General features: G+C 41.5%; 1 protein-coding gene across 6 annotated transcripts in view; it reads left to right on the top strand.

Annotated features, from left to right (window-relative positions):
* The window catches only part of RC3H1 (ring finger and CCCH-type domains 1), a 67,877-nt gene extending 49,469 nt beyond the window's left edge, over positions 1–18,408 (top strand). The window contains exons 14-20 of one of the 6 annotated variants that reach the window (XM_083743778.1): positions 223–375; positions 1,644–1,857; positions 3,222–3,315; positions 3,443–3,572; positions 6,484–6,627; positions 7,690–7,796; positions 8,950–18,408. In XM_083743778.1, coding sequence (XP_083599904.1) covers positions 223–375; positions 1,644–1,857; positions 3,222–3,315; positions 3,443–3,572; positions 6,484–6,627; positions 7,690–7,796; positions 8,950–9,103 — 996 coding nt within the window. In that variant the 3' untranslated portion in view covers positions 9,104–18,408. Of the gene's footprint in view, positions 1–222; positions 376–1,643; positions 1,858–3,221; positions 3,316–3,442; positions 3,573–6,456; positions 6,628–7,689; positions 7,797–8,949 lie in introns of all 6 variants that reach the window. The other 5 variants (XM_083743779.1, XM_083743776.1, XM_083743777.1 and 2 more) reach the window with 5 other exon arrangements.
* The last annotated feature ends 2,334 nt before the right edge of the window (positions 18,409–20,742 follow it).

Genomic DNA, 20,742 nt, shown 5'->3' on the forward strand with positions numbered 1-20,742 from the left:
GCAAATTTATGCAAGAAATACCATATACAATAGCCAGACTGGAAGTGTCTGAACACTTTCAAACCACTTTGTCTCAAGTGCTATTTTGGAGTCGATTCAGATGTTTAGTGGAGGCACATAGGGTTTTTAAAATTTTAATTGTAGTACTATTGCAATAACTGAATGTTATTCTTCTCCTTCACTTACGAAGATGGACTTTGTTTTTTTGTGTTTTTTTTGCAGTATATAGATGAAGATCTGAAGGTAGCTGGCAAATACAAAGGAAATGATTATAGCCAGTACTCTCCCTGGTCATGTGAAACCATTGGCTCCTACATTGGAACCAAAGATGCAAAACCCAAAGACACAGCAGCAGTGGGACTTGTTGAGATGGGGGTAAGTATGCAGAGAAGACCAAATGATCAGTGCCAGAGGGTGCTATTCAAATTGGACCTTGTACCAGAAGGGCCGATTATAATAAGTTGGCTGTAGCATGCAGTAAATCCTAGCTCTAGACTATTTGTTAAAAGGTGTGGACCACTTTTGGATCATTACTGGTGTTGCAGTGCAATTTTGGGTCCCTTTTTCTAACTATCAGAGCTCAGATCAGATATCATGCTCTAAAAACCATGGGCAAGAAGGCTTGCATAGGGTTTGTCATGATATCTAAATTGACAGACATTGGTTTGCAGTTGACCAAGAGTACAGAATTGGAGACTGTACTCTGAAGAATATTTGCAACCATTGTTTGAATGGCTTGTAGATTCTGAGCTAGAGGCACCATGGAAATGAGAGTCAACTTAGGAAGCTGCGTGTGAAAAGATGTGAAAATAGTACCAGACAAGCATCTCTAAAGTATGGCTGGTTAGTTGGTTGAGCATTTGAAGACTCAAATCATTGTTAGTCTTTTTCTAAACTATGTTGTTGTCTAAATGGAGCCAGAAGTTAGTGTTATGGTTCTGAACCTTGTGTCACAAGAGAACTGTTTGTGTGTTGTGAAAAATTAGTTTTGAATTAAAGACTGCTGTGAGAAAAAAGTATCTACTCAGAGAAGGCTGTTTTCTGTGTTTCTATCTGATCCACTGCTCTAGCCTTGCCTCCTTCATCAACCTGTGTGTGCATGTTTAGCGCTGAGCCAAAATACCCCCCTCCTGTCTTTCTGCCACTCCATTTGCACTCAAGTAAAATGAGGGCAGCATTTCAACATTTTTTAATGGCGTGTGTGATGGTGGTGGGGTTAACCAGGAGTGGAGAACAGGGTTGGATGTAGCCCTGACTGTGTTCTGCTCCTCTTGGAGATCCTCAGCTGTGTGAGAGATGCTGCATTCTGGGAGGAAGGAGAATAGTGGCCTCCAACGGTATAACCTTTCAACAGAACAGCAGTATATAAATGTGTTAATTTGTCTTTGGTAGTGGTTTGGGCAGCCACATTATAAAATATTATAGAATATTAAAATATTAAAGGGCCCAAGAGAAATCCTAGAAGGTGTTAATTTTTTTTAAGTGTGTCTAGATATTGAGAGAAATTTGTTGGAACAGAGTCTTTCTGCACATAAGCCCCACCCCAGTTCTCTGTGAAATGATAGTTTTATTCTTACTGAGAAGAGTCAGTCAAAATGGAGAATCTTGCTTATAATTCCCTACCCTTTTGGTTCACCCTCCAGAACGTGGATAGCAAGGGGATGCGAGACCAGCGTTTGGATTTGCAGAGGAGAGCAGCAGAGACTGGTGATGATGATCTTATTCCATTTGGAGATCGGCCTACGGTATCCAGGTTCGGTGCCATCTCACGTACATCTAAGACGATGTATCAGAACCCTGGCCCCATGCAAGCCATGGCAGTTCAAGGGGCATCTACAAAGCCAGGCAACATTTCAGGTATGCAGCGTACCCCTTTGGAGGCCTGCTTTCTTCTACAGTAAACTTTCATCAGTCCCGAAGTGTAGAATTAGGAGTTGCTAATAGACACACAGGGACGCAGGTGGCGCTGTGGGTTAAAGCCTCAGCGCCTAGGACTTGCCGATCGAAAGGTTGGCGGTTCGAATCCCTGCGGTGGGGTGCGCTCCTGCTGCTCGGTCCCAGCGTCTGCCAACTTAGCAGTTCAAAAGCACCTCCGGGTGCAAGTAGATAAATAGGGACCGCTTACCAGCGAGAAGGTAAACGGCGTTTCCGTGTGCGGCTCTGGCTCGCCAGAGCAGCGATGTCACGCTGGCCACGTGACCCGGAAGTGTCTCCGGACAGCGCTGGCCCCGGGCCTATTAAGTGAGATGGGCGCACAACCCCAGAGTCTGTCAAGACTGGCCCGTACGGGCAGGGGTAACTTTACTTTACCTTTAATAGACACACAGATTTAGAATTTCCTGTAGGGGCTTCCTCCCTTCACCACAACCTTGGGAGACATTCCACAGCTAGTTGGTGTTTGTACCTGTGCTTCTTCAACTAAAGCCTGTATGCCATGTGGCAAACAGCTCAAAAATTGAGAAATCCAAAAACGGGTTTGTGAAATGCCATAGGGAGAGGCTTTTTAACAATTCTCAGTGAGCTGACGTAGACCCTTGAGTGTGCCTGAAGTTCCTCCTTGAGTCCCAGTGCTTGTCTGCAGCATGAAGTAGGTGGGAGCTCAGGTTACACAGGGGCAGTTTGGGCAGAGAAGCAAATGGAGGCATTTGGTACATACATTGCACCAAGTGGATACATGGCCCTGCTGCACTGCCACTTATTCAGCATACTCACTGTGGCAAACCTGTGAGCGAGCCTTTTAGTGACATACAAGCAAATTCTAAATGTTATGCATAAGTCAGCATGAAGATGATTCTTTCCTAGTAGGTAGATTTCTCGTAAGGTAGATTGCCTACGTAAGCAGTCTTCTCCCAGGCTAGAAGGAATGAGTTTTTTTGCTCCCTCTGCAGTCCTATCTTTCTTTTTTGAAAGCTGGAATGGGTATTTCAAAGGTCTCCAGCATTCTCTGTGGTGTTGTTCAACTGCTGTTTGTTCTTTTCCTCCATTCCCATCCCAGCCACCAAACGTTTTATGGTGGCTGTTTTAAAAGGAGAGGAAAATATGACCCAGGTCTGTCAGTATTTTTGCAGACTTTCTTCAACATACATTTTTTTCACAAAAGCAAAGAAAAACCAGTTACTATTACATACATTGCCTTAGCAACTGTGCAACTTCATCTTCTCTGCCATTAATATGTCATTTGAATCAGCACTTTTTAATAGACCTTTCCAATTGCTTTGTAGATTACAGCCCTTATGAAACACACAGTGCATGGGGAGGTTCGCCATATTCACCCCATCAAAACATACCTTCTTCTCAGGGACGCCCTAGTGACAGGTAAGAGTATCCAAAACTACTGTGTTTAGGTGAACATACTATACAAGTTTTTTGTTTTTCCTAATGCCTTGAAAAGAGAGAACTGAAACATTTGCTTCTTTTTCAAATAAATTCTCTGTCCTCAAAGGGAGAGATTGTCTATGACAGACGTGGCTGGCCATGGGAAGCCTTTGCCTTCATCTGAGAGGGAACAGCAGCTTCGACTTGAACTGCAGCAGCTAAACCATCAGATTAGCCAGCAGACACGAGGACTGGAGGTGGGTGCTTGTATCCCCAGTCTTTTTGCAGTAAGGGACTTGAGAAACTGGGTGTGTGTGTGAGAGATAGAGAGATAAAGAGAGCGCAGTGGGAATATAATTTATTTTCCTCTGATTCTGTTATATATGTTTTCATAACGTTTAGGAATTTCAAGTATGCTGGCACCAATACTGCCGTTGCCTAAAGACTTCCGATTTTGTATTCTTTTATATTCCCCCCCCCCCTCTCTCTCTCACACACACTATTGTTGCATTTTTCTGGTCTTCAAAGTAGTGGTATATTGGATAATGAGCTTCCTATATATATTTTTTGTTGGCCTTATCTTCCCAAATTGTCTAAGGCTGAACAATGGTTATACACAATTTATTGAAAAGCCATCTTGTATATCTTACAGTTGAATTGATTTCTTAGGGTGAAAATTTATGTTTCTGACAACACCAATGAACACTAATGATAACTGTAGCTCATAGTCATCCCAGAATAGAAGTGTTATTGCAAAGTAAACCAGTGAGAGATCGTGGCTGCCTATTTGGGGGTTTACAGCTACCTCAATTCAGGTTTTCTGCGGTGGCAATCACAAGCTGTCTTCATTTTAGGAAGGCCTGACTTCCGAAAGTCAGCAGGTTTTTATGAACTTGGTAGTTCCCTGAACAGAAATGATAGATGCAAGATCAGGGTGGATTTGATTTAAATCAAATCCATTTAAATTTCTAGTCAGTAAGACTTGATTTTAATCATTTTTTAACAGAAAGACTCATTCTTGCTGGTATAATCCTAATATTTACAACCAGATGAAGGTTTCATTTTTGGAATAATTAATTTTCAGAGTAGTTTTTACAGTTCTATCAAAAATTACTGATTTGGTTATACTATTAGAAATACAAAGACAGGTAATTATGAAATTGTTTATATTTGGACAACTTTTCTGCTGCATTTTATTGGAAGGAGAAAAATAATAATTTCCTTAATAACAATTTAAAAAAATTATTTAACTAAAACAATAATATTATAGCATATGTATCCATGTTTGTTAACTGATGTGGTTAAACAATTAAAAAAAAACTTAGACTGAGTTTTAGCACTTAAGAACTTAAAACAAATCCTCATTTCCTGATGAATAGCATTTGTACTATAATGTAACTTAAATAGAAAACTATCTTTAAAAAGATTTTTCCTCCAAAATAATTTTATTTTAAAAATCTAATTTAAATTAAAAAAAATCCGATTTAATTTTTTTTTTAAAAAACCATTTTTTTTAAAAAAGCATTGATTTTTATCCACCGTGTGCAAGATGCATTTGTTGGCAATATTGTGCTCTTGTTCAAGAACAAAAGACAAATAGGTCTTACTTTTGGCATGCATGCCTTTGCTGATGGTGCAATGGAGGAGTATTGGATGGTTTGAAAATACCCACATGACTGTTACTCTCTGTTGTTGTTGTTGTTGTTGTTGTTGTTTTAGTTACCTAATGATGCACTAGATAATACACAAGTTAAAAACGAAGACCAAAGATACTTGTAACTGCTTTGTGACAGACATTTCTGAAATATTGCTTCAGTGCCAAAACTTTTAAGATGAAATCATTCAAACACATTTTCATATACGTATATAATTCAATTCTTAATTTCAGATGTCATTTAGATACCAACATGCTTATATTTTATTTGTTCAGCTAGGTCCAGATCAGTGCAAATTAGGCAGAAATAATTTGTTTTAGAACAGTGGTTCTCAGGCTAGGAGCAACTCATTCAACATTGAATGATTTGCTGCAGGCTCCTGTGCACTGCTCAGTAACATGGAGCATGTTCTAGGATGCAGTCAGCTGATTACCAAGCCTATTTGGCCTCACTGCTGCCCTTTATGAACACTTCTTAAATTATGAGCACCACTCCTGCAACTACAGGTTGCTAGGGAAGATCACTGGTGATCGGGAAACTATATTTTAAGGAAGCTTAACTGCCATCACCTCCTTCTCATTAAGTAACCTCTAGTAAGTTTCCAAGAAATCACAGAAAGCCACTGCTTCAAAACCAGGATGTGGGTGAGTGGGGTTTCAGGACTATAGTCAGATGCTTGGTTTCAGCTCCACCACACCACCAGCGTGTAGTAAACTTGATTACAGACAATCAGTGAGACGCCTTGAGCAAGGTGGCCAATCCCTGCACATGCCAGATTTTTTCACAAAGTTTAAACAGGAGACACAACCATGCTTCTCTTTCAGTCACGCAGTGAAATCTGTGGACTGTAGGGACAGAACAGAGAAAAGAACATGGTACTTCAGACAACATCAGATTACCTTTTAGGATTCACTACCTCAAGAAGGAGTGATGGCATCTAGCTTGGATAGCTTCACAAAGAACTTGCTAATAACTGTGACAGTTAAATGGAACCTCTGTGTTCCAAGTATAACTCTGAATTTTGGGGGGAAACAGCAGGATGTTGCTCGCTATCTTTTCTCCCTTGTGAGCTTTCCAGATGCTCCTGGCTGCCTCCTCCCAGAAAGAGAGTGCTGAACTAAATGAACCCTTGGCCTGATTCAGTAATGAACGTCTTATGTCAGTGCTGTTTGCTCTTGTCTCACATCTTCCTTAGAGCATGGAGCCAGGCATCGCCACCTGTGCTACATGCTGAAATGAAAGATTGTTCACAAAGCTTGGGGAAAAGGGCTGCATGTTTCACAAACTGTATTTCTGATTTAAGATTATCTTCATGAGTATGTGAAATATTCTTGGGAGTAATGACCAATTTGTGTATTTCACATGAGAGGAAGGAAGGTTGGGTTTTGTGAACCAAGCAGTACTCCTGAAGTTTGGCCTCATCCTCATGTCTGCATGGTGTTCTTTCTGTGCTCAGTTGTGTGTGTGCTTCGCTTTATGCATTTAGGCTGTTAGTAACAGGCTGCTGTTGCAGAGGGAGGCGACCCCCTTGGCAGGCCAGCCGCAGCCCCCACCGCCACCTCCCAAGTGGCCTGGAATGATCTCAAGTGAACAGCTGAGCTTGGAGCTGCACCAGGTGGAGAGGGAGATCGGGAAGAGAACCCGGGAGCTGAGCATGGTGAGTGTTTTGTAGGGTGAGCAGAGGAGACTGAAAAAGAAACTGCTGGTGCTTCTTCACAAAAAGGTGTTATTCTAGATAACTGCTGCCAGAGTTAACTCTTCTTATTTTTGAGACTACAGTGATTTTAAATATTCTGACTTCTGTAGCTTTTCAGGCTTTGTTTTCCTTTATCATATTTTATATAGTGTTGGAGTGCCAGGGTAATTGAAAGACTCACCCCCACCCCCCTTGGCAAGTGAATGAGGAGATAACAAGGCTTTCAAGTTATACTACTATTTGGGACAGATTAGCATAGAGTAAATTGGAGAATGAGGAAAGTAATCAAGCAGAGGGCAGGTGCTCTTTCCTTGGTGGGTATTCCTATTTCACACTAGCAATTTAAATAGTAATATTACTTTGCATGATTGCATGTGTTTCTAATTGAAAGCTAAAGGCTGCATTTCAGCGGACTAAATATCTTTTTGTTAATTCTTATTGTGTGATACAAGTTGAACACGTGTAGTCAGAAGTAAGCACCAATCCATCAGATTGCGGCCATGTCATCTGACAGATCAGGGATATGAGCCCAGGTCTCCCCAGCCGAATTCCATATGCTGACAAATACACCACCTTTGCCAGCTCACTATTATATAATTGTCAGCTGATCCCTATAAAATTTATCATAAAATGGATCACCACGGTTACATATTTAGACTCTCCTAGGGAGCATGGCCAGAAGATCTCATGATGAGCTTCTGCAGTTCAAAACTGTACCACTGCATGCACTGTGTTGCAGCCTGGGCACAACACCTGTTAGCTGGCATTTGGAAATGGGGCAGTGGTTTTCAAGCCTGTGATGATAGAATGCTTTAGCCTTTGCTGCTTGATACATGTGCTTTTGTGTATCCTGAACAAATGGATAGGGCAGATATGTCTCAGATGTTCGCTTGCCCTGCGGCTTTTGTGTCAGTTGGTCTGTGCAGTGGTTTTACAATTATCCTATTCCTCATCTGTGAAACAAGCATAGAAGACATCTTACCCATATTTAGTGAACTGTAGGTATTCCTATTCTTTCCCTAGGAGAGTCAGTCTTCATTGGAAGTGAAAAGCAAAGTGAGTGCCAGTAAGCAGACAGAAAATGGACAGCAAAGCAAGGTACCAGCTGAGGATGTTGCACTTACATTCAGGTAATAGCACTGGTCTTCAACTGGTGGGTCACAGCCTGATCCAAGGTGGGTCACAACAGGACCACTATATATGCAGCCACAGAGCACACAGTAGCCTGTCAAACCTATTTTGCCCAGTTACCACCTCTGTCTATGCTCCGCTTTGAACCAGCGTGGTGTAGTGGTTAAGAGCAGTGGACTCGTAATCTGGTGAACCGGGTTCGCATCTCCGCTCCTCCACATGCAGCTGCTGGGTGACCTTGGGCTAGTCACACTTCTCTGAAGTCTCTCAGCCTCACTCATCTCACAGAGTGTTTGTTGTGGGGGAGGAAGGGAAAGGAGAATGTTAGCCGCTTTGAGACTCCTTAAAGGGAGTGATAAAGCGGGGTATCAAATCCAAACTCTTCTTCTAGTGGTTGTAACATATTACACTATTGGGGTTCTGCTCCCTAAATGGAGATGGAAGGTCCAAACAGATGCAACTTAACAAGGCAGATTAAAGATATTAAAATAAACATGGCAATATATTCTCTTTTTCTTGTGTGTTCCGTTTGTTTCGTGATTTATTATTGTTTTATGTCTAAACATAGAAATGCATTCTAAAGTACAGTCGTACCTTGGTTGGCGAACGCCTTATGACTCAAACGTTTTGGCTCCCGAACGCCACAAACCCGGAAGTGAGTGTTCCGGTTTGTGAATGTTCTTTGGAACCGAACACCTTCTGCGACTTCCAGTTGGCTGCAGGAGCTTCCTGCAGCCAATCAGAAGCCACACCTTGGTTTCCGATCATTTTGGAAGTCAAACAGGCTTGCAGAATGGATTCTGATCAACTTCCGAGGTACGACTATATGTGGAATTTGCTTCCACCCACGTGCCTTGCCTTGCCTAGAAAACTGACACAGTGGAACGCAGCAAATGTGAGTTAAAACCAGTTCCACTACCTTCAGAATGCATAATCTCTCTTCACTGAATTTGTATTTAGATTATTCTGTATTTTACCAGACGGAACTGATCTTTTGATTGTCTTTGATAGTGGCCACTTGGAACACCATGGCCAACTGTATTCAGAATGTCTTCTCAATATTGTTCTTTTTCTAAAACTTTATTCAGTTTCTTTCTTTCTCTCCCTGACTGTCTTCACTGTTAATTTCCCTTTTTGGCATTCGTTCTTCAGCAGTGATGTTCCAAATGGAGCAGCTCCAGCGCAAGAAAGCATTGGCCTCCTCTCAAGCAAAACTGCAGCTCTGAGCTTGTCGGAAGATACTGAAGCGGGAGGAGGCGACTTGGATGCCCAGAGGACAGGAGCAACACCTACACCTGCTCCCTGAAGGAACAAAAGCATCTCTCCATTTCTGTCTGGGGTCACCTTTACCCCTCCTTGGGATATAATGGGAGACACTGAGCAAGAGCTGCAACAATGGCAGGTCCTGAGACAATGTGCACAACACCACTACTAGAACAAACCCTGCACATAGTTCACATTAACACATTTTTTAATTAAAAAAATGAAAATTAGCAGTATCTGCAAGCAACTCAGATTAAATTTGTTTTTGTTCTGTGAATGAACTTTATTTTAATAACTTTGGATGCCTTGAATGCCAGGGCTTTAAAAGAAACAGATATTATATATATAAATATATATACACACACTCTGTTTGATTAATTGTATGATCTTAATGAGGTAGGTTTTCTCTTTTATTTTGGTATTATTACATACCCAGTGTATAATTTCCTCTTTTCTTCTCCCTTCAAAACAGTCTCACTCACCACTGCTTTGTGTGAGTTTGAAAAGAAAATAGGAAGTGTTGCAATGGAGGAGGAAGCTCTCAATTGCCTTGTCAGAAAATGTGTTGCAGAGTTTCTGAAAGTAACTCTCTTTAAGCATGCTAGGACACCACCGTTATCCATTGTATTTTTCTAAGCATGATAGGGTTTTAACTTCAGTTTGTAAAGCATGTATTCATCACCTCAACAAGCAGATCTGTTTACATGAATAAGAATGAAATAGCTGTTCCATTTCTGGTGAGGCAGCATAAATTGGCTAATACTGATTGATCCCAGCACGCTTGAAAGGCAGCCATTGCACTTCTTCTGCAGATTAAAAACAGCGCCTAAACTTCAGTGTAGAATGGCTTCAGTTGTCAGAGATGGGTCAGGTTGAGAAATTTGGGTCTCTCTGCTTCTTTGTCAGGTCTAAAGCACAGCCTCTGTGTTAACTTTTGTTTCTGGGAAGGATGGGGACTAATGCAGGGAAAGCTGCTGCATCTGCCCAAGATGAGAACTGTAGAAGTTATAGTTTGGGTGGGATGGAGAGAAGCAAGAAGACAGGAAGTGCAGGCCCCTTTACTTTGTGTTCCCTCTGCATCTTTATTGCATCCAAAGCTGCTCATGGTTGTCCCTGGTCTGTCTTGGGGTGGGGGAGTTGCCTATCTCTGCTGTATTCAGTCTCTGAGAGGGAAGGCTTCTCTGAGTAAATGGGAGAGATTGACAAGGTAATAGAACTCCTTAGATTTACTTTCAGCAACTCTGTCTCAACAGCAACACCCTTCAGGATCTAGATGGGATGAAAACCTTTCTTCTTGCTGCATACGTCATTGCATTTAAGATTGTCCTTAAAATGCCACTGTTGCAGGCAGTGGTCTTACTTGTGCTGTGCATAATTTGACTTCCTCCTCTTTCCCTCCAAGTTTATATGTAGGTAGAGATGCTCCGAGTGGAAACCATTGCAAAAGCTCAAACACATCTCTTAAGCCTACTTCTCCCATATGGATTAGACTACTAAAACTCAGAAAGCACTGGTTATGTAATAAGTTGAAGCATTGCTTTGGTTGGGTAAAAGCAGAAGTTTATTAATCTTGTTTTAGGTTGTTTTTCTTCCCTTAAACCCTTGTTGAGGTCATAGCAACCTTCAGCTATTTTGCATCTGTCTTACTGTTACATTGAACAAAAGGGGGGGATACAGCCCCCCTGTTGCCTACCAGTAGGAGAGTCCAAGCAGAAGACTCTGTTGAGTAGTGATTATTTAATTTGCCCAGTCAAGGCACCGCATTTATATACTATTTCACATTGAATTTGATTATGCCCTACAGACCTGGCTGGCCAAAAATTTGATACATGTATTGGCTTGGGATTCGAGCATTCATTTTTTTATTTAAATAAAAATTATCTATATATGTATGTATATATACACATATATGTAGTTATATCTGTATATATATTGGGTATGTTTTAAGAATTTTTTCACATGAGTGCAGCTGTTATAAAACATCTGGGAGGTAGAGGCACTGAAAAAATATATCTCAAAGGCATTTTAACAATCATCTTCAGCTTCTCTTAAATTTACACACCACTCTATCAGAATTTTAACATGAGAATTTTTTTTTCTCCTTTCGCACTACCTTTCTTTCCCCTGGCCCTGCTTTCCACTGAAGTCTAGATAGAAATACTTTCTTTTCTTGATGAAAATTGTTCACTTGAGGGAGCCCATCACACCTTTCTGCCTTTCCTGGTGCGGTAAAGCAAGAGTAATATCAGGAGAGCACTGAAACAAGCTAACTTTGCTTGTAAGTACTACTATTCCTATTTCTCACAACACAGGAACTCCTTTGAATGAATCAGGTCTATGAAGGGCCTGGCCCCAAATCTCATCTTTGTTTGCAAGAAAACAAAATTTAGTTAACCTTGTACGTAAATTATGTAGCAATCTTTTAAAGATCTTCCCCTCCAGAGAGAGCCTAACTTGAAAAAAAGAGAAAAATTGGCTTTCTTTTAGAATAATGTCATATACAGAAAATTTCCTAACTTCAGGGAAGAGAGACTTCAGCACTTCTCAGTCATTTTAATGTGCATACTGTGAACATGCATAAACGGCAGGAGTGGAGTACCTCTGGCCCATGGGTCAATTTGGGCTTGTCCAAGATTCTAATTTGGCCCATGAGACTATATTTCATAAAGCACACCCACTTGACAATCAAGTGACATCACTCTGGTGAGCAGGTGATGTCACCTGATAGGAGGTGGACCTCCGTCCTGCTTAGTTCTGCTGTGTTGACTGGTTTCTGCTTCACCCTCTGCAGGCAACCAGCACAGGCAGCTGATCCTTGCAGAAAGCAGGACAAGCCCCACCCAGCGGACAGCTGCACGCGTAAAGCCTGCAGAAGGCGAGATGGGACTACTGCTGCATCAGTGTTGCTCACTAGCTTTTTGCACCTCTGTGGGCCAACTTTGACAGGAGGGTGGGTGGCCTCGCCCACCTGTCAGTGTTGGCCCATGGGGAAGGAGAGAGAAGGATCTGCCTCACTGGGCCAAAAAGATGGTTCACCCTTGGTATAGGGGAGCAGCATCATGACGGCAAGTCCAGCCACCCTGATCTACATGCATTCACTAGTCTGTGAAAATTGCCCACGGCTGTACAAAGTGTATATGCCAAGGCTTGTCTGTTTGCTTAGGGACATTGCAAAAAGCAGTTTGCACAGAGGCTTAATCACCCTGCCATGTGTGTATTCATTGAGCACGTGGAAGAATGGGCAGAACATGAGGAAAATGCCATTGCTGATACTGAGAAGCTTCTACTATAAAAGTACACGCTCTGAATGTGAGCTTAAAAATTAGATCTCTCAATATTTGTGTCATCCCCCCACCCAGGCTGTACTCTGTGCACAGTGTCCTATCCAGGTTAATGTCCTGTTTGCACAAGCAAAGGTTTTTGTTTAATCTTTTCAAACCACATTGATCTTGGCTGAGTTTTTTGTTTCCCTCATTTTTTGGTGCAAAGATATACTCAACAAAGGTGAGCACATAAGGAATTAGGAAAAGGCTTCAAGTTTTTCAGTGACTTTTTGGTGAAGTGTACTGGCTTTCAAGTAGAAGAATCTAATTCTGTAGTTCATCTACTTTGTTCTTTTATAATTAGTTTTCCTAAATTCCTTTTCTAGGGCTTTTCAGCACTATTTAAGGTAAGGAGCTGGTTGGCAGTGAATCCTTCCTTCTTTGTAAAGGAGACATAGAAAATATTGAAACCTGAGAAATATCTATATTCTAGTGGCATTCAAAAAGCTCTTTTCAGAATCTTTTGAGCTTGGAGATTCATAAACTTGAGAAATAGAGAGACGTCTGCTGGTATTGCTGTTGCGTCAGTGGACTAGTTCCCGCCCCCCTTTCATACGGTTTCTCTCTGTTTTAAGAGAAACATCATAGCACACTAGACTTTTAAAGTGTCCATGGGATCCAGACTCCACTTCTCTTGACGCTAGCTTTGTAACCTTTGTGCTCTGGATGCCTTATAGCAATGAGGAAACAGGCAAACAGACATAGATGTATTTCACAATAGTCAACAAACCTTTACAGCAGCACCCTCCTCCTCCGCTGTTCCTGTATACTGTGCTTAAGTTTTGGCTTATTTTTCCCTGATACATTTAGCATGCAATTTTAAGAGCTGTTATTAATGAACAATTCTGTAGATTACTCCTTTCTTTCCACTTTGTTGTTCACTTCAAACCTCCTTAGAGCATTTTGAGCTGGATGTCCTCTGTTGCCCTGGGTGACCTTGGTGGTTAGAGCAAAATGTAACTCCGTAAAAGGTTTATGAAGGATTTACAGGGTAACTTAGATGCTTTTTGCAGTACCCGTTCTAATTTAACTGCTCTAGCTTCTTCTGTTTCTCTTCCTTTTCCTTCTGTAGATGTGCCTGTCACCCTCCCTGATCATGCACCAGTCAAAAGCTTGCTGCCTCAAAATAGAGCATTCAAATGAATTCGCTTAGCCAATAACTTCTGTGAAGTTGCCTTTTCTAATGGTGTTATTACTCAGTGATGCACAAATGTGATATTGCCCCTACTGGTAGGCAAATGGGGGGTCTGTATAAATGTGGGAAATACCTTTTTTTGGTTTTGTTTTGTTTTTTTGGTTTGTTTGCTTTTTGTTCAAGGAGAGCCAAAGACTTGTGCTTTACTCTTGGGTGTTGGTTTTTTTTGGGGTGGGGGTGAGGTATTTTTATTTTATTCATCCTACTGGTTTAGCCAGTTTTTATTGAACTTGGTTTCTGTGTTTTCAGCTCTTAACACTGGTAAATATGTCTAAAAGCTTATGACTGTTGAGCCTTACAAAAATATATTCAGTGATGATAAATTATTAGATTTTGGAAGTGGTGTGTTTAAGCCTCATTAAATTTGCAGCCATTTATATATCCCCTTTTCTATTTTTTTTTTAATGCTTGAATACTCTCCCATCACCCATCAAGTTACAATTTGCAACAAAAAAGGGCTTATGAAAAAGTTATTGTTTACTGTCATTATTCCTGCTTGAAATTTTCTATTGAGGTCTAGTAAAAATAAATATAAGGAAGCTTGAAGAATTTTAGTAGAAGTAGCACCAGGTGTAGTTAAATGCAGCAGCAAATGCATGCAAACACACTGCACATGCTGGCTGCACAGGTAGCTCTGTGGTACTTGGCTGCAGAAAGTGTATTGAATTGTAGCTTAGACACATTATACCATTTTTCTGCATGTCCAAAGCTATATAGAAGCCTCTTTCATTCTGACCAATTAATACATGAATCCATAAAGACAAGCATATGTAATCAAAAAGCACTTGGTTTCATAGTTCTACTAACTTAGCAGGCATGGGCTTTTTAAAAATAAATGGCCTCAAGGAGGTCACTCTTCAGTCTTTTCCCCATATCTCATCAGTATGTTCATAGCGGAATTTACATTATGTTCTACGCATTTGCAAATATTTCTGTTTACGGAAGGGAACTTTTTCCAGTTGTATTCTTGAGATCCAGCCTGGTCATTTAAGATCTAGAGGCAGCAGAAGAAATTATACCACAGATGCATCTCCCATCCTGAGCCTCTCATCTGCCCCCATGCCCTGCCTGTTGTTATAAACAGACTACAGTTTTACCTTACATGGAAGTGGATGGTAGGCAAGAAGTAGACCAGTGGAAGGAAAGCTAGCAGCTGCATACTCTTCCTTGCCTCAAAATATCTAAAGGGGCAGACAGGATCACCTAACTGTGGTCCAACAACCCCAGATATTTGCTTGGCACAGTGTGTCTTGTGAAGTACGAACTTGATTATGAACGGCAGATTCAACTACCTGGTTCTGTTAACCAAAGCCAGGGCACGTTAGTGTCAGGCTTCCTTCCACCTGCACCTTCCTCCAACCTGCTCTGGAGGGTTTGGAGAACCCCTAGAAGAGTCTGCAGGGGAGGAAAAGAAGGCCTTAGGCAGGCGGAAAGAAATGCTTGCATTGATGGAACAATCTCCTTAGTGCTGCATTGAATTCCACCCACTATAGGAAAGTGAATGACTAATACCAGCAGTTGACTCCATCTTACAAAGCAAATCTGTGTACTGACTTGCTCTAGAAAGACCTTAAAAAGGTGTATCAGTGGCCTCATTCAGATATAGTGCTAAACTATGTTTAGCATTACAAGAAAAAGCTTGTGTAAGCCTTGAGTTTGCATTCTCCTGGGAACAGCTGCAGAGAGGCATTCAAAAGCTTTCAGTTTTAGATTAACTGCATCGTGCCATGAAGTTCTGTGCAGAGTAGACCCACTGAAATTAATGGACCTGACTTTGTCCTATTATTAATTTTTAAATGTTTTTATTTTATTTTTTTATCCGTAAGGCTAATGAACATCATATTTGCAAAACAGGACCTGTAAAACACCTAAGTTGGAATTTCCATAGTAGTAGCTTACACAATAATTGATTTGATATTAGGCCAATGTAACATACAAAATCATAAAAGCATATGACAAGCGAATCAAACTAGAAATAATATATACTAAATCACAATACACACAGAAAATGAGGGGAAACCCAAAATATAGTGCAAATTCTTAAATAATGCTTTGAGATGGATTGAAGTAATAAAAATAATTAAACCCTTATTCAAAATATTCATATAACTATAGCACCACCTAGTGGTGTAAGGATTATTTTTTCCACCGATGAGCCTTGTTCACCAAGAGAAGGGGGTTAGGAAACCATACAGTATGAGGAGTGGGTGCCAGAAGATTGCCATGTTTGGCTATACTCATAAAATCTATTGTCAACCCAAACTGCAGTGAAATCATCTTTTAAAATATTGTCCTTGTGTAATTCTTCTAATGGTGCATTAAATGTAATGAATTTAAGTAAATCTCAGTAGAATATCACCCCATGTTGTCTGCACCAAGAAAAAGTGCTTAATCTTAACTTTCTTTTCTTACCCCCTTTTTTTGAGAGAAGCCAGCTTCAAGCCATAGTTTAGTAGCCAGGCTTCTGTCGTTGAATCATAGTTAAGTTTAATTACTGTATACGGTTTGGACAACAGGTAAACTGGCTCATCTGAATGGGAAGAATAAACTTCTAGTCATCTCCTCGCCACCATTCTGGAGGAGGAAATGAGTACATAAGCTCAGGATTTGTAGAGGCTCATTCTTGTAATGTAATAATTAGCTTGATAGGGTCCAGTTAACACAGGACTCTATATCTCCGTGTAAAACTGGTTTTGTGTGAATGAGGAGCAGGGCATTGCACCTTGCTCAGAAGTTCCAGTGGCCCCTTCTCCCTGCTTCTGTCGCCACCCCACAGATGGAAAAAGCCAGAACGTGGCTGGTCAGGCTGAACCCAGCCTGTGGTTTGTTTGCTCCAAACCATGCGCTGTAACCAAGACTGGCTCCAGGCTTGCCACTCGCGGTTTATTTGGAGGAAGCAAACCACAAGCCCAGGTTTGGACAGTATAACAAACCAGAGTCTGGCTTGTTTTTATCTGTGGCAGGAACACGGTAAGTAAGCATGAAGTAACAGGGTTTTTTACATTATGATTTAATGTAATGTGTAAACCAAGCTACTGAGATTCTGGTGCAGAATTTCCCACCTCCAATTCTTTTCTCCCTATGTGGAAAACACAACAGACGAATCTTTTCAAAATTCACAGTTGTGCTTTTAACCAGACACACTAAAAGCAATGGCCTTGATTGAGGAAACTAAATTGCATGAGATTAGCTATGTCCCTGCATCACCAAATGGTTTCTGGTGTAATTGCTGGTCTTGGGTTGATACGCAGCTCTGGAGGAAGGGCACTCCACCCTTTTCAGGATCAGTTGCCTAATATTCATCATTTAAAAACATCAAATTATTTCCTATTTCACCAAATCAACCTAGAGACAGTTCTGTACTTATTAAAAGGGTAGCTCATTGAGAGGACATATTGATGACACCCAAAGTCATCCTTTCCTTCCCTGCTTCAATGGGATTCCTGTGGTAAACATTGTGCTAGATTTGCCAGTGGACAAACAACAGTGTTTTAATTATTTATTATGGCAAAAAATTGCTTTTTGATTTCTTAAGCTACAAGCCTAAGGCTCTGGTTCTGAAAGACAGCAAACACTCAGCTTTCATTATGATAGTATCTTAGAAGTTCCTTAATAGCTACAGTTGCCATTTTCTGGGTAGCTTCTGTTCTGATGTTGCCTATATCTAAATAACTTATGTATTTATGACCGCCTGATGCTTTTCTCCCCACATACAAAAAAGTATCTAATTTTGGAGGCAAAAGTTTGGGGTTTTTTTACCAAAAGAAAAACATATGCTTAAATGCAGAATATCTCTCTCTCTCTCTCTCTCTCTCTCTCTCTCTCTCTCAAAAGTATTAGATATGCTGATGTTACATGTATACATATCTTTTATATATATAAAAAACAGAATCCTGTGGAGTATTTGGTGTTTGCTATAAACAAAATTTGTTTGCTTCTGTGTATGTTAAAGTGACTTTGGGCACCATTTGTAGGTGGGATTGTCTTCTACATGCAAGTCCCATTGAATTCATGGGATGCCTGCAAGAAGACACCCCCCTGTGCCCTCTTGTCGTTAATGTTAGTTTGTTGTGGCAGACAATACTCACAAGTCTTTGGCATCCAAAACCAGATTGTGTAACTGGAACAGAATCCCACAGCTGGATTTGGTTAGGGAGATCCCCCTAGCTTAGCATTAGATACGGGCAGCTAGGAGTGGGGAACAAGACTGGCAGTGCCCCCTTTTTTGCCGGCTGTCTTGACAGATCACAGTTTCAGGCTCTGTACAGATCCCTAAATTCAGTCTCTGCTGCCTATTGTGAGTTTACAATTGCCTTACAGTCTCTGCTTGCTATGTAAGCAGCCTCTTTGCTAGCCATGGACCCCTTTCCTTCAAGGCGACCTTATCAGCAGCATGGTGGCATTTTAAAATTAGTTTTGATGGACTTGCAGCCTTCGATCTAGATTTCACTCCCTATTTTTGTTCATCAAACCTGCCTCTCTCACACTTCCCAAGCCATTTCCAGTTGTGGGATTTCTCTATATCTGTGTGCATTCTTTATGGTTGTGTGCGGGGGTGGGGGGTATTAAGCCAAGTTTCCTTTGGTCTTTTTAGGATTGTACCAGTCTCCCCGAGACATTCTTAAGTCATTATCACCTTTTTGGGTGGAGTTCATTTTTTAATAACTTTTTTGACATTTTGGTGCATATATGCTTGGGATAGAGCTCATGTAATTTACCAATCGTATTGATTGTATGTGATTGTGCCCTGCAGAGGTATATTTAACAAAAAATAAAATAAAAAAATTGTCTAAAGTGATGCTGGTGATAATAAAGAAGACTCCAAGGCAATGAGCTCATTGACTTTGTGATTTGCTTGGAGGTTACGGGTTTGACAGCTATTGTTATCAACACATGTTTTTAGTTTGCGAGTTACCGTATTTTTCGCTCTATAACACGCACCTGACCATAACACGCACATCGTTTTTAGAGGAGTAAAACAAGGGAAAAAACATTCTGAATGAAACAGTGGATGTATCATTTTTGTGCTTCATGCTGTGGCCACAGACATGTGATCTGATGGTGAATTTGGGGTGACCCAATGCAAAAATCCTGAGAATCCCTATGGATCCATGCTTTGTAACCACGTTTTTGCACCATTGCAGCCCCAGGCAACAGTGGGTGTGTGATTTTTGGGGGGCAGGCTGTAGCCATGGACATGCTATGTGATCTGATGGTGAATTTGGGCTGACCCAATGCAAAGATCCTGAGGATCCATGTGGATCCATGCTTTGTAACCACGTTTTTGCACCATTGCAGCCCCAGGCAACAGTGGGTACATGATTTTTGGGGGGCAGGCTGTAGCCATGGACATGCTATGTGATCTGATGGTGAATTTGGGGTGACCCAATGCAAAGATCCTGAGGATCCATGTAGATCCATGCTTTGTAACCACGTTTTTGCACCATTGCAGCCCCAGGCAACAGTGGGTACATGATTTTTGGGGGGCAGGCTGTAGCCATGCTATGTGATCTGATGGTGAATTTGGGGTGACCCAATGCAAAGATCCTGAGGATCCATGTGGATCCGTGCTTTGTAACCACGTTTTAAGTGGGGAGGGAAGGAAAAATATAGAAGGGACAAGGAGCACGAGAGGGGTGTGCGGAGAAGCAGCTGGCTAAGAATGCAGGGGAGGAGTTTAACGGGGTGGGGGGGAAGGAAGGCAAAAGTCCGTCCACCCACCCACTCAAGCCAGCCCTCTCTCTCTCTCTCATCTGCATGTTTTCCGCTGCCTGCCGAGTCCCAGCACCGGAGCAGGGACGCTCTGCTTTCCTCTCTACTTGCCTGGAGGGGAGGGGTTGCCTGGAGGGGAGGGGATTTCACTGCTCTTTGTTCTGTCTGAGCAAACAGCAACTGAAACAGAACAGGGTGGGCAGTAAGACCCTGAGGCAGAATGCAGGAAAGCAGCAGCCTCCTCTCCTCCGTGACGGCGCAATATGATTTTTGCCATGCACTTGGGACAAACGGCTCCAGGGACCACACATTCGCTCTATAACACGCACAGACATTTCCCCTTACTTTTTAGGAGAAAAAATCTGCGTGTTATAGAGGGGAAAATACGGTATTTCTTCCCTCAAGTGTGTCTTCTACAGTGTGAAAACAAATATGTTGTTAAATATACACCCTAAAAGAAGTAAAATGGCAATATGAAGAACACATAAAAGCATATAAAAATGAATGAAACAAAATCAGAGGATTCAAATGCACAGCAAACTCTGGCAAGCACAGAGTTTCATCAGAGCCCACTAATCCTATGGCAGGAACCGGGGGGGGGGGGGTGCTAAGAGGATGCTGTCACTGCCATTAACTGTTGGACAGGCCATCTGCTGGTCTGCAAACAAGCACATGGGAGTGGGGGTTACTAAGGAGAAGTCCTGAGGGTAGCTTTCCTAGGGAAACCCCCCCACAAGCCTAGAACTGGGTCTCTAGCCAATTATACTGCTGCAAACCTAGCTCAAAAATGTTAAAGGCAGTGATGTTAACAATAGGATTGCTACTACCATTTACCTGGCTAGCTAAAAAAGCTTCATTTGTAAGGCTTGACGTTGGAAATGACATTTGAAAGTTGAAGAACACAGTATCTTCAGAAATGTGATTGAAACTAGGAGTCTGCTAATCACATTATTTCTGCAGACTTGCTTCTGGAGAATATAGGGCTTCATTAACATGCTCAAATATTGCACAATCTTAAGTATTCAGAGCCCAGCAGCACAAACCAAACACTGGTCCATGGAACAATTGCATATGTTTGCAACCCTCCTACCCAAAACATACATTACAGGCTGCATACGTGTTATACATTTAAAGCACATTTGAAGCAGATTTCTGTGCACTAGTTTGCTAAGGGTTGCTGAGAATTTTAACTCTGTGAGAGGTAAACTACAGTGCCCAGAATTTGGGTGGGTGGGTGGGTGTGCACATTCAGGGCATGGTGTGTATGTAAGGAAAACACTGAGGCCTAATTTGAATAGTATAATGTCTGGCATCTGGTGGGCAGGACTTTTGTGTTGTGCTCTGGAATTGGGGTGTTCAGTTCAGTTAGAGAGACAAATTCTCATTATTGCCTCATCGTGTTGTTTTAGTTTCTCTCAGACACCATGTTGCTGTGTGGCAGTTTTCTTTATT

The sequence above is a fragment of the Podarcis gaigeae genome, assembly GCF_964106915.1.
Source record: "Podarcis gaigeae genome assembly, chromosome: 6".
Classification (NCBI taxonomy): domain Eukaryota; kingdom Metazoa; phylum Chordata; class Lepidosauria; order Squamata; family Lacertidae; genus Podarcis; species Podarcis gaigeae.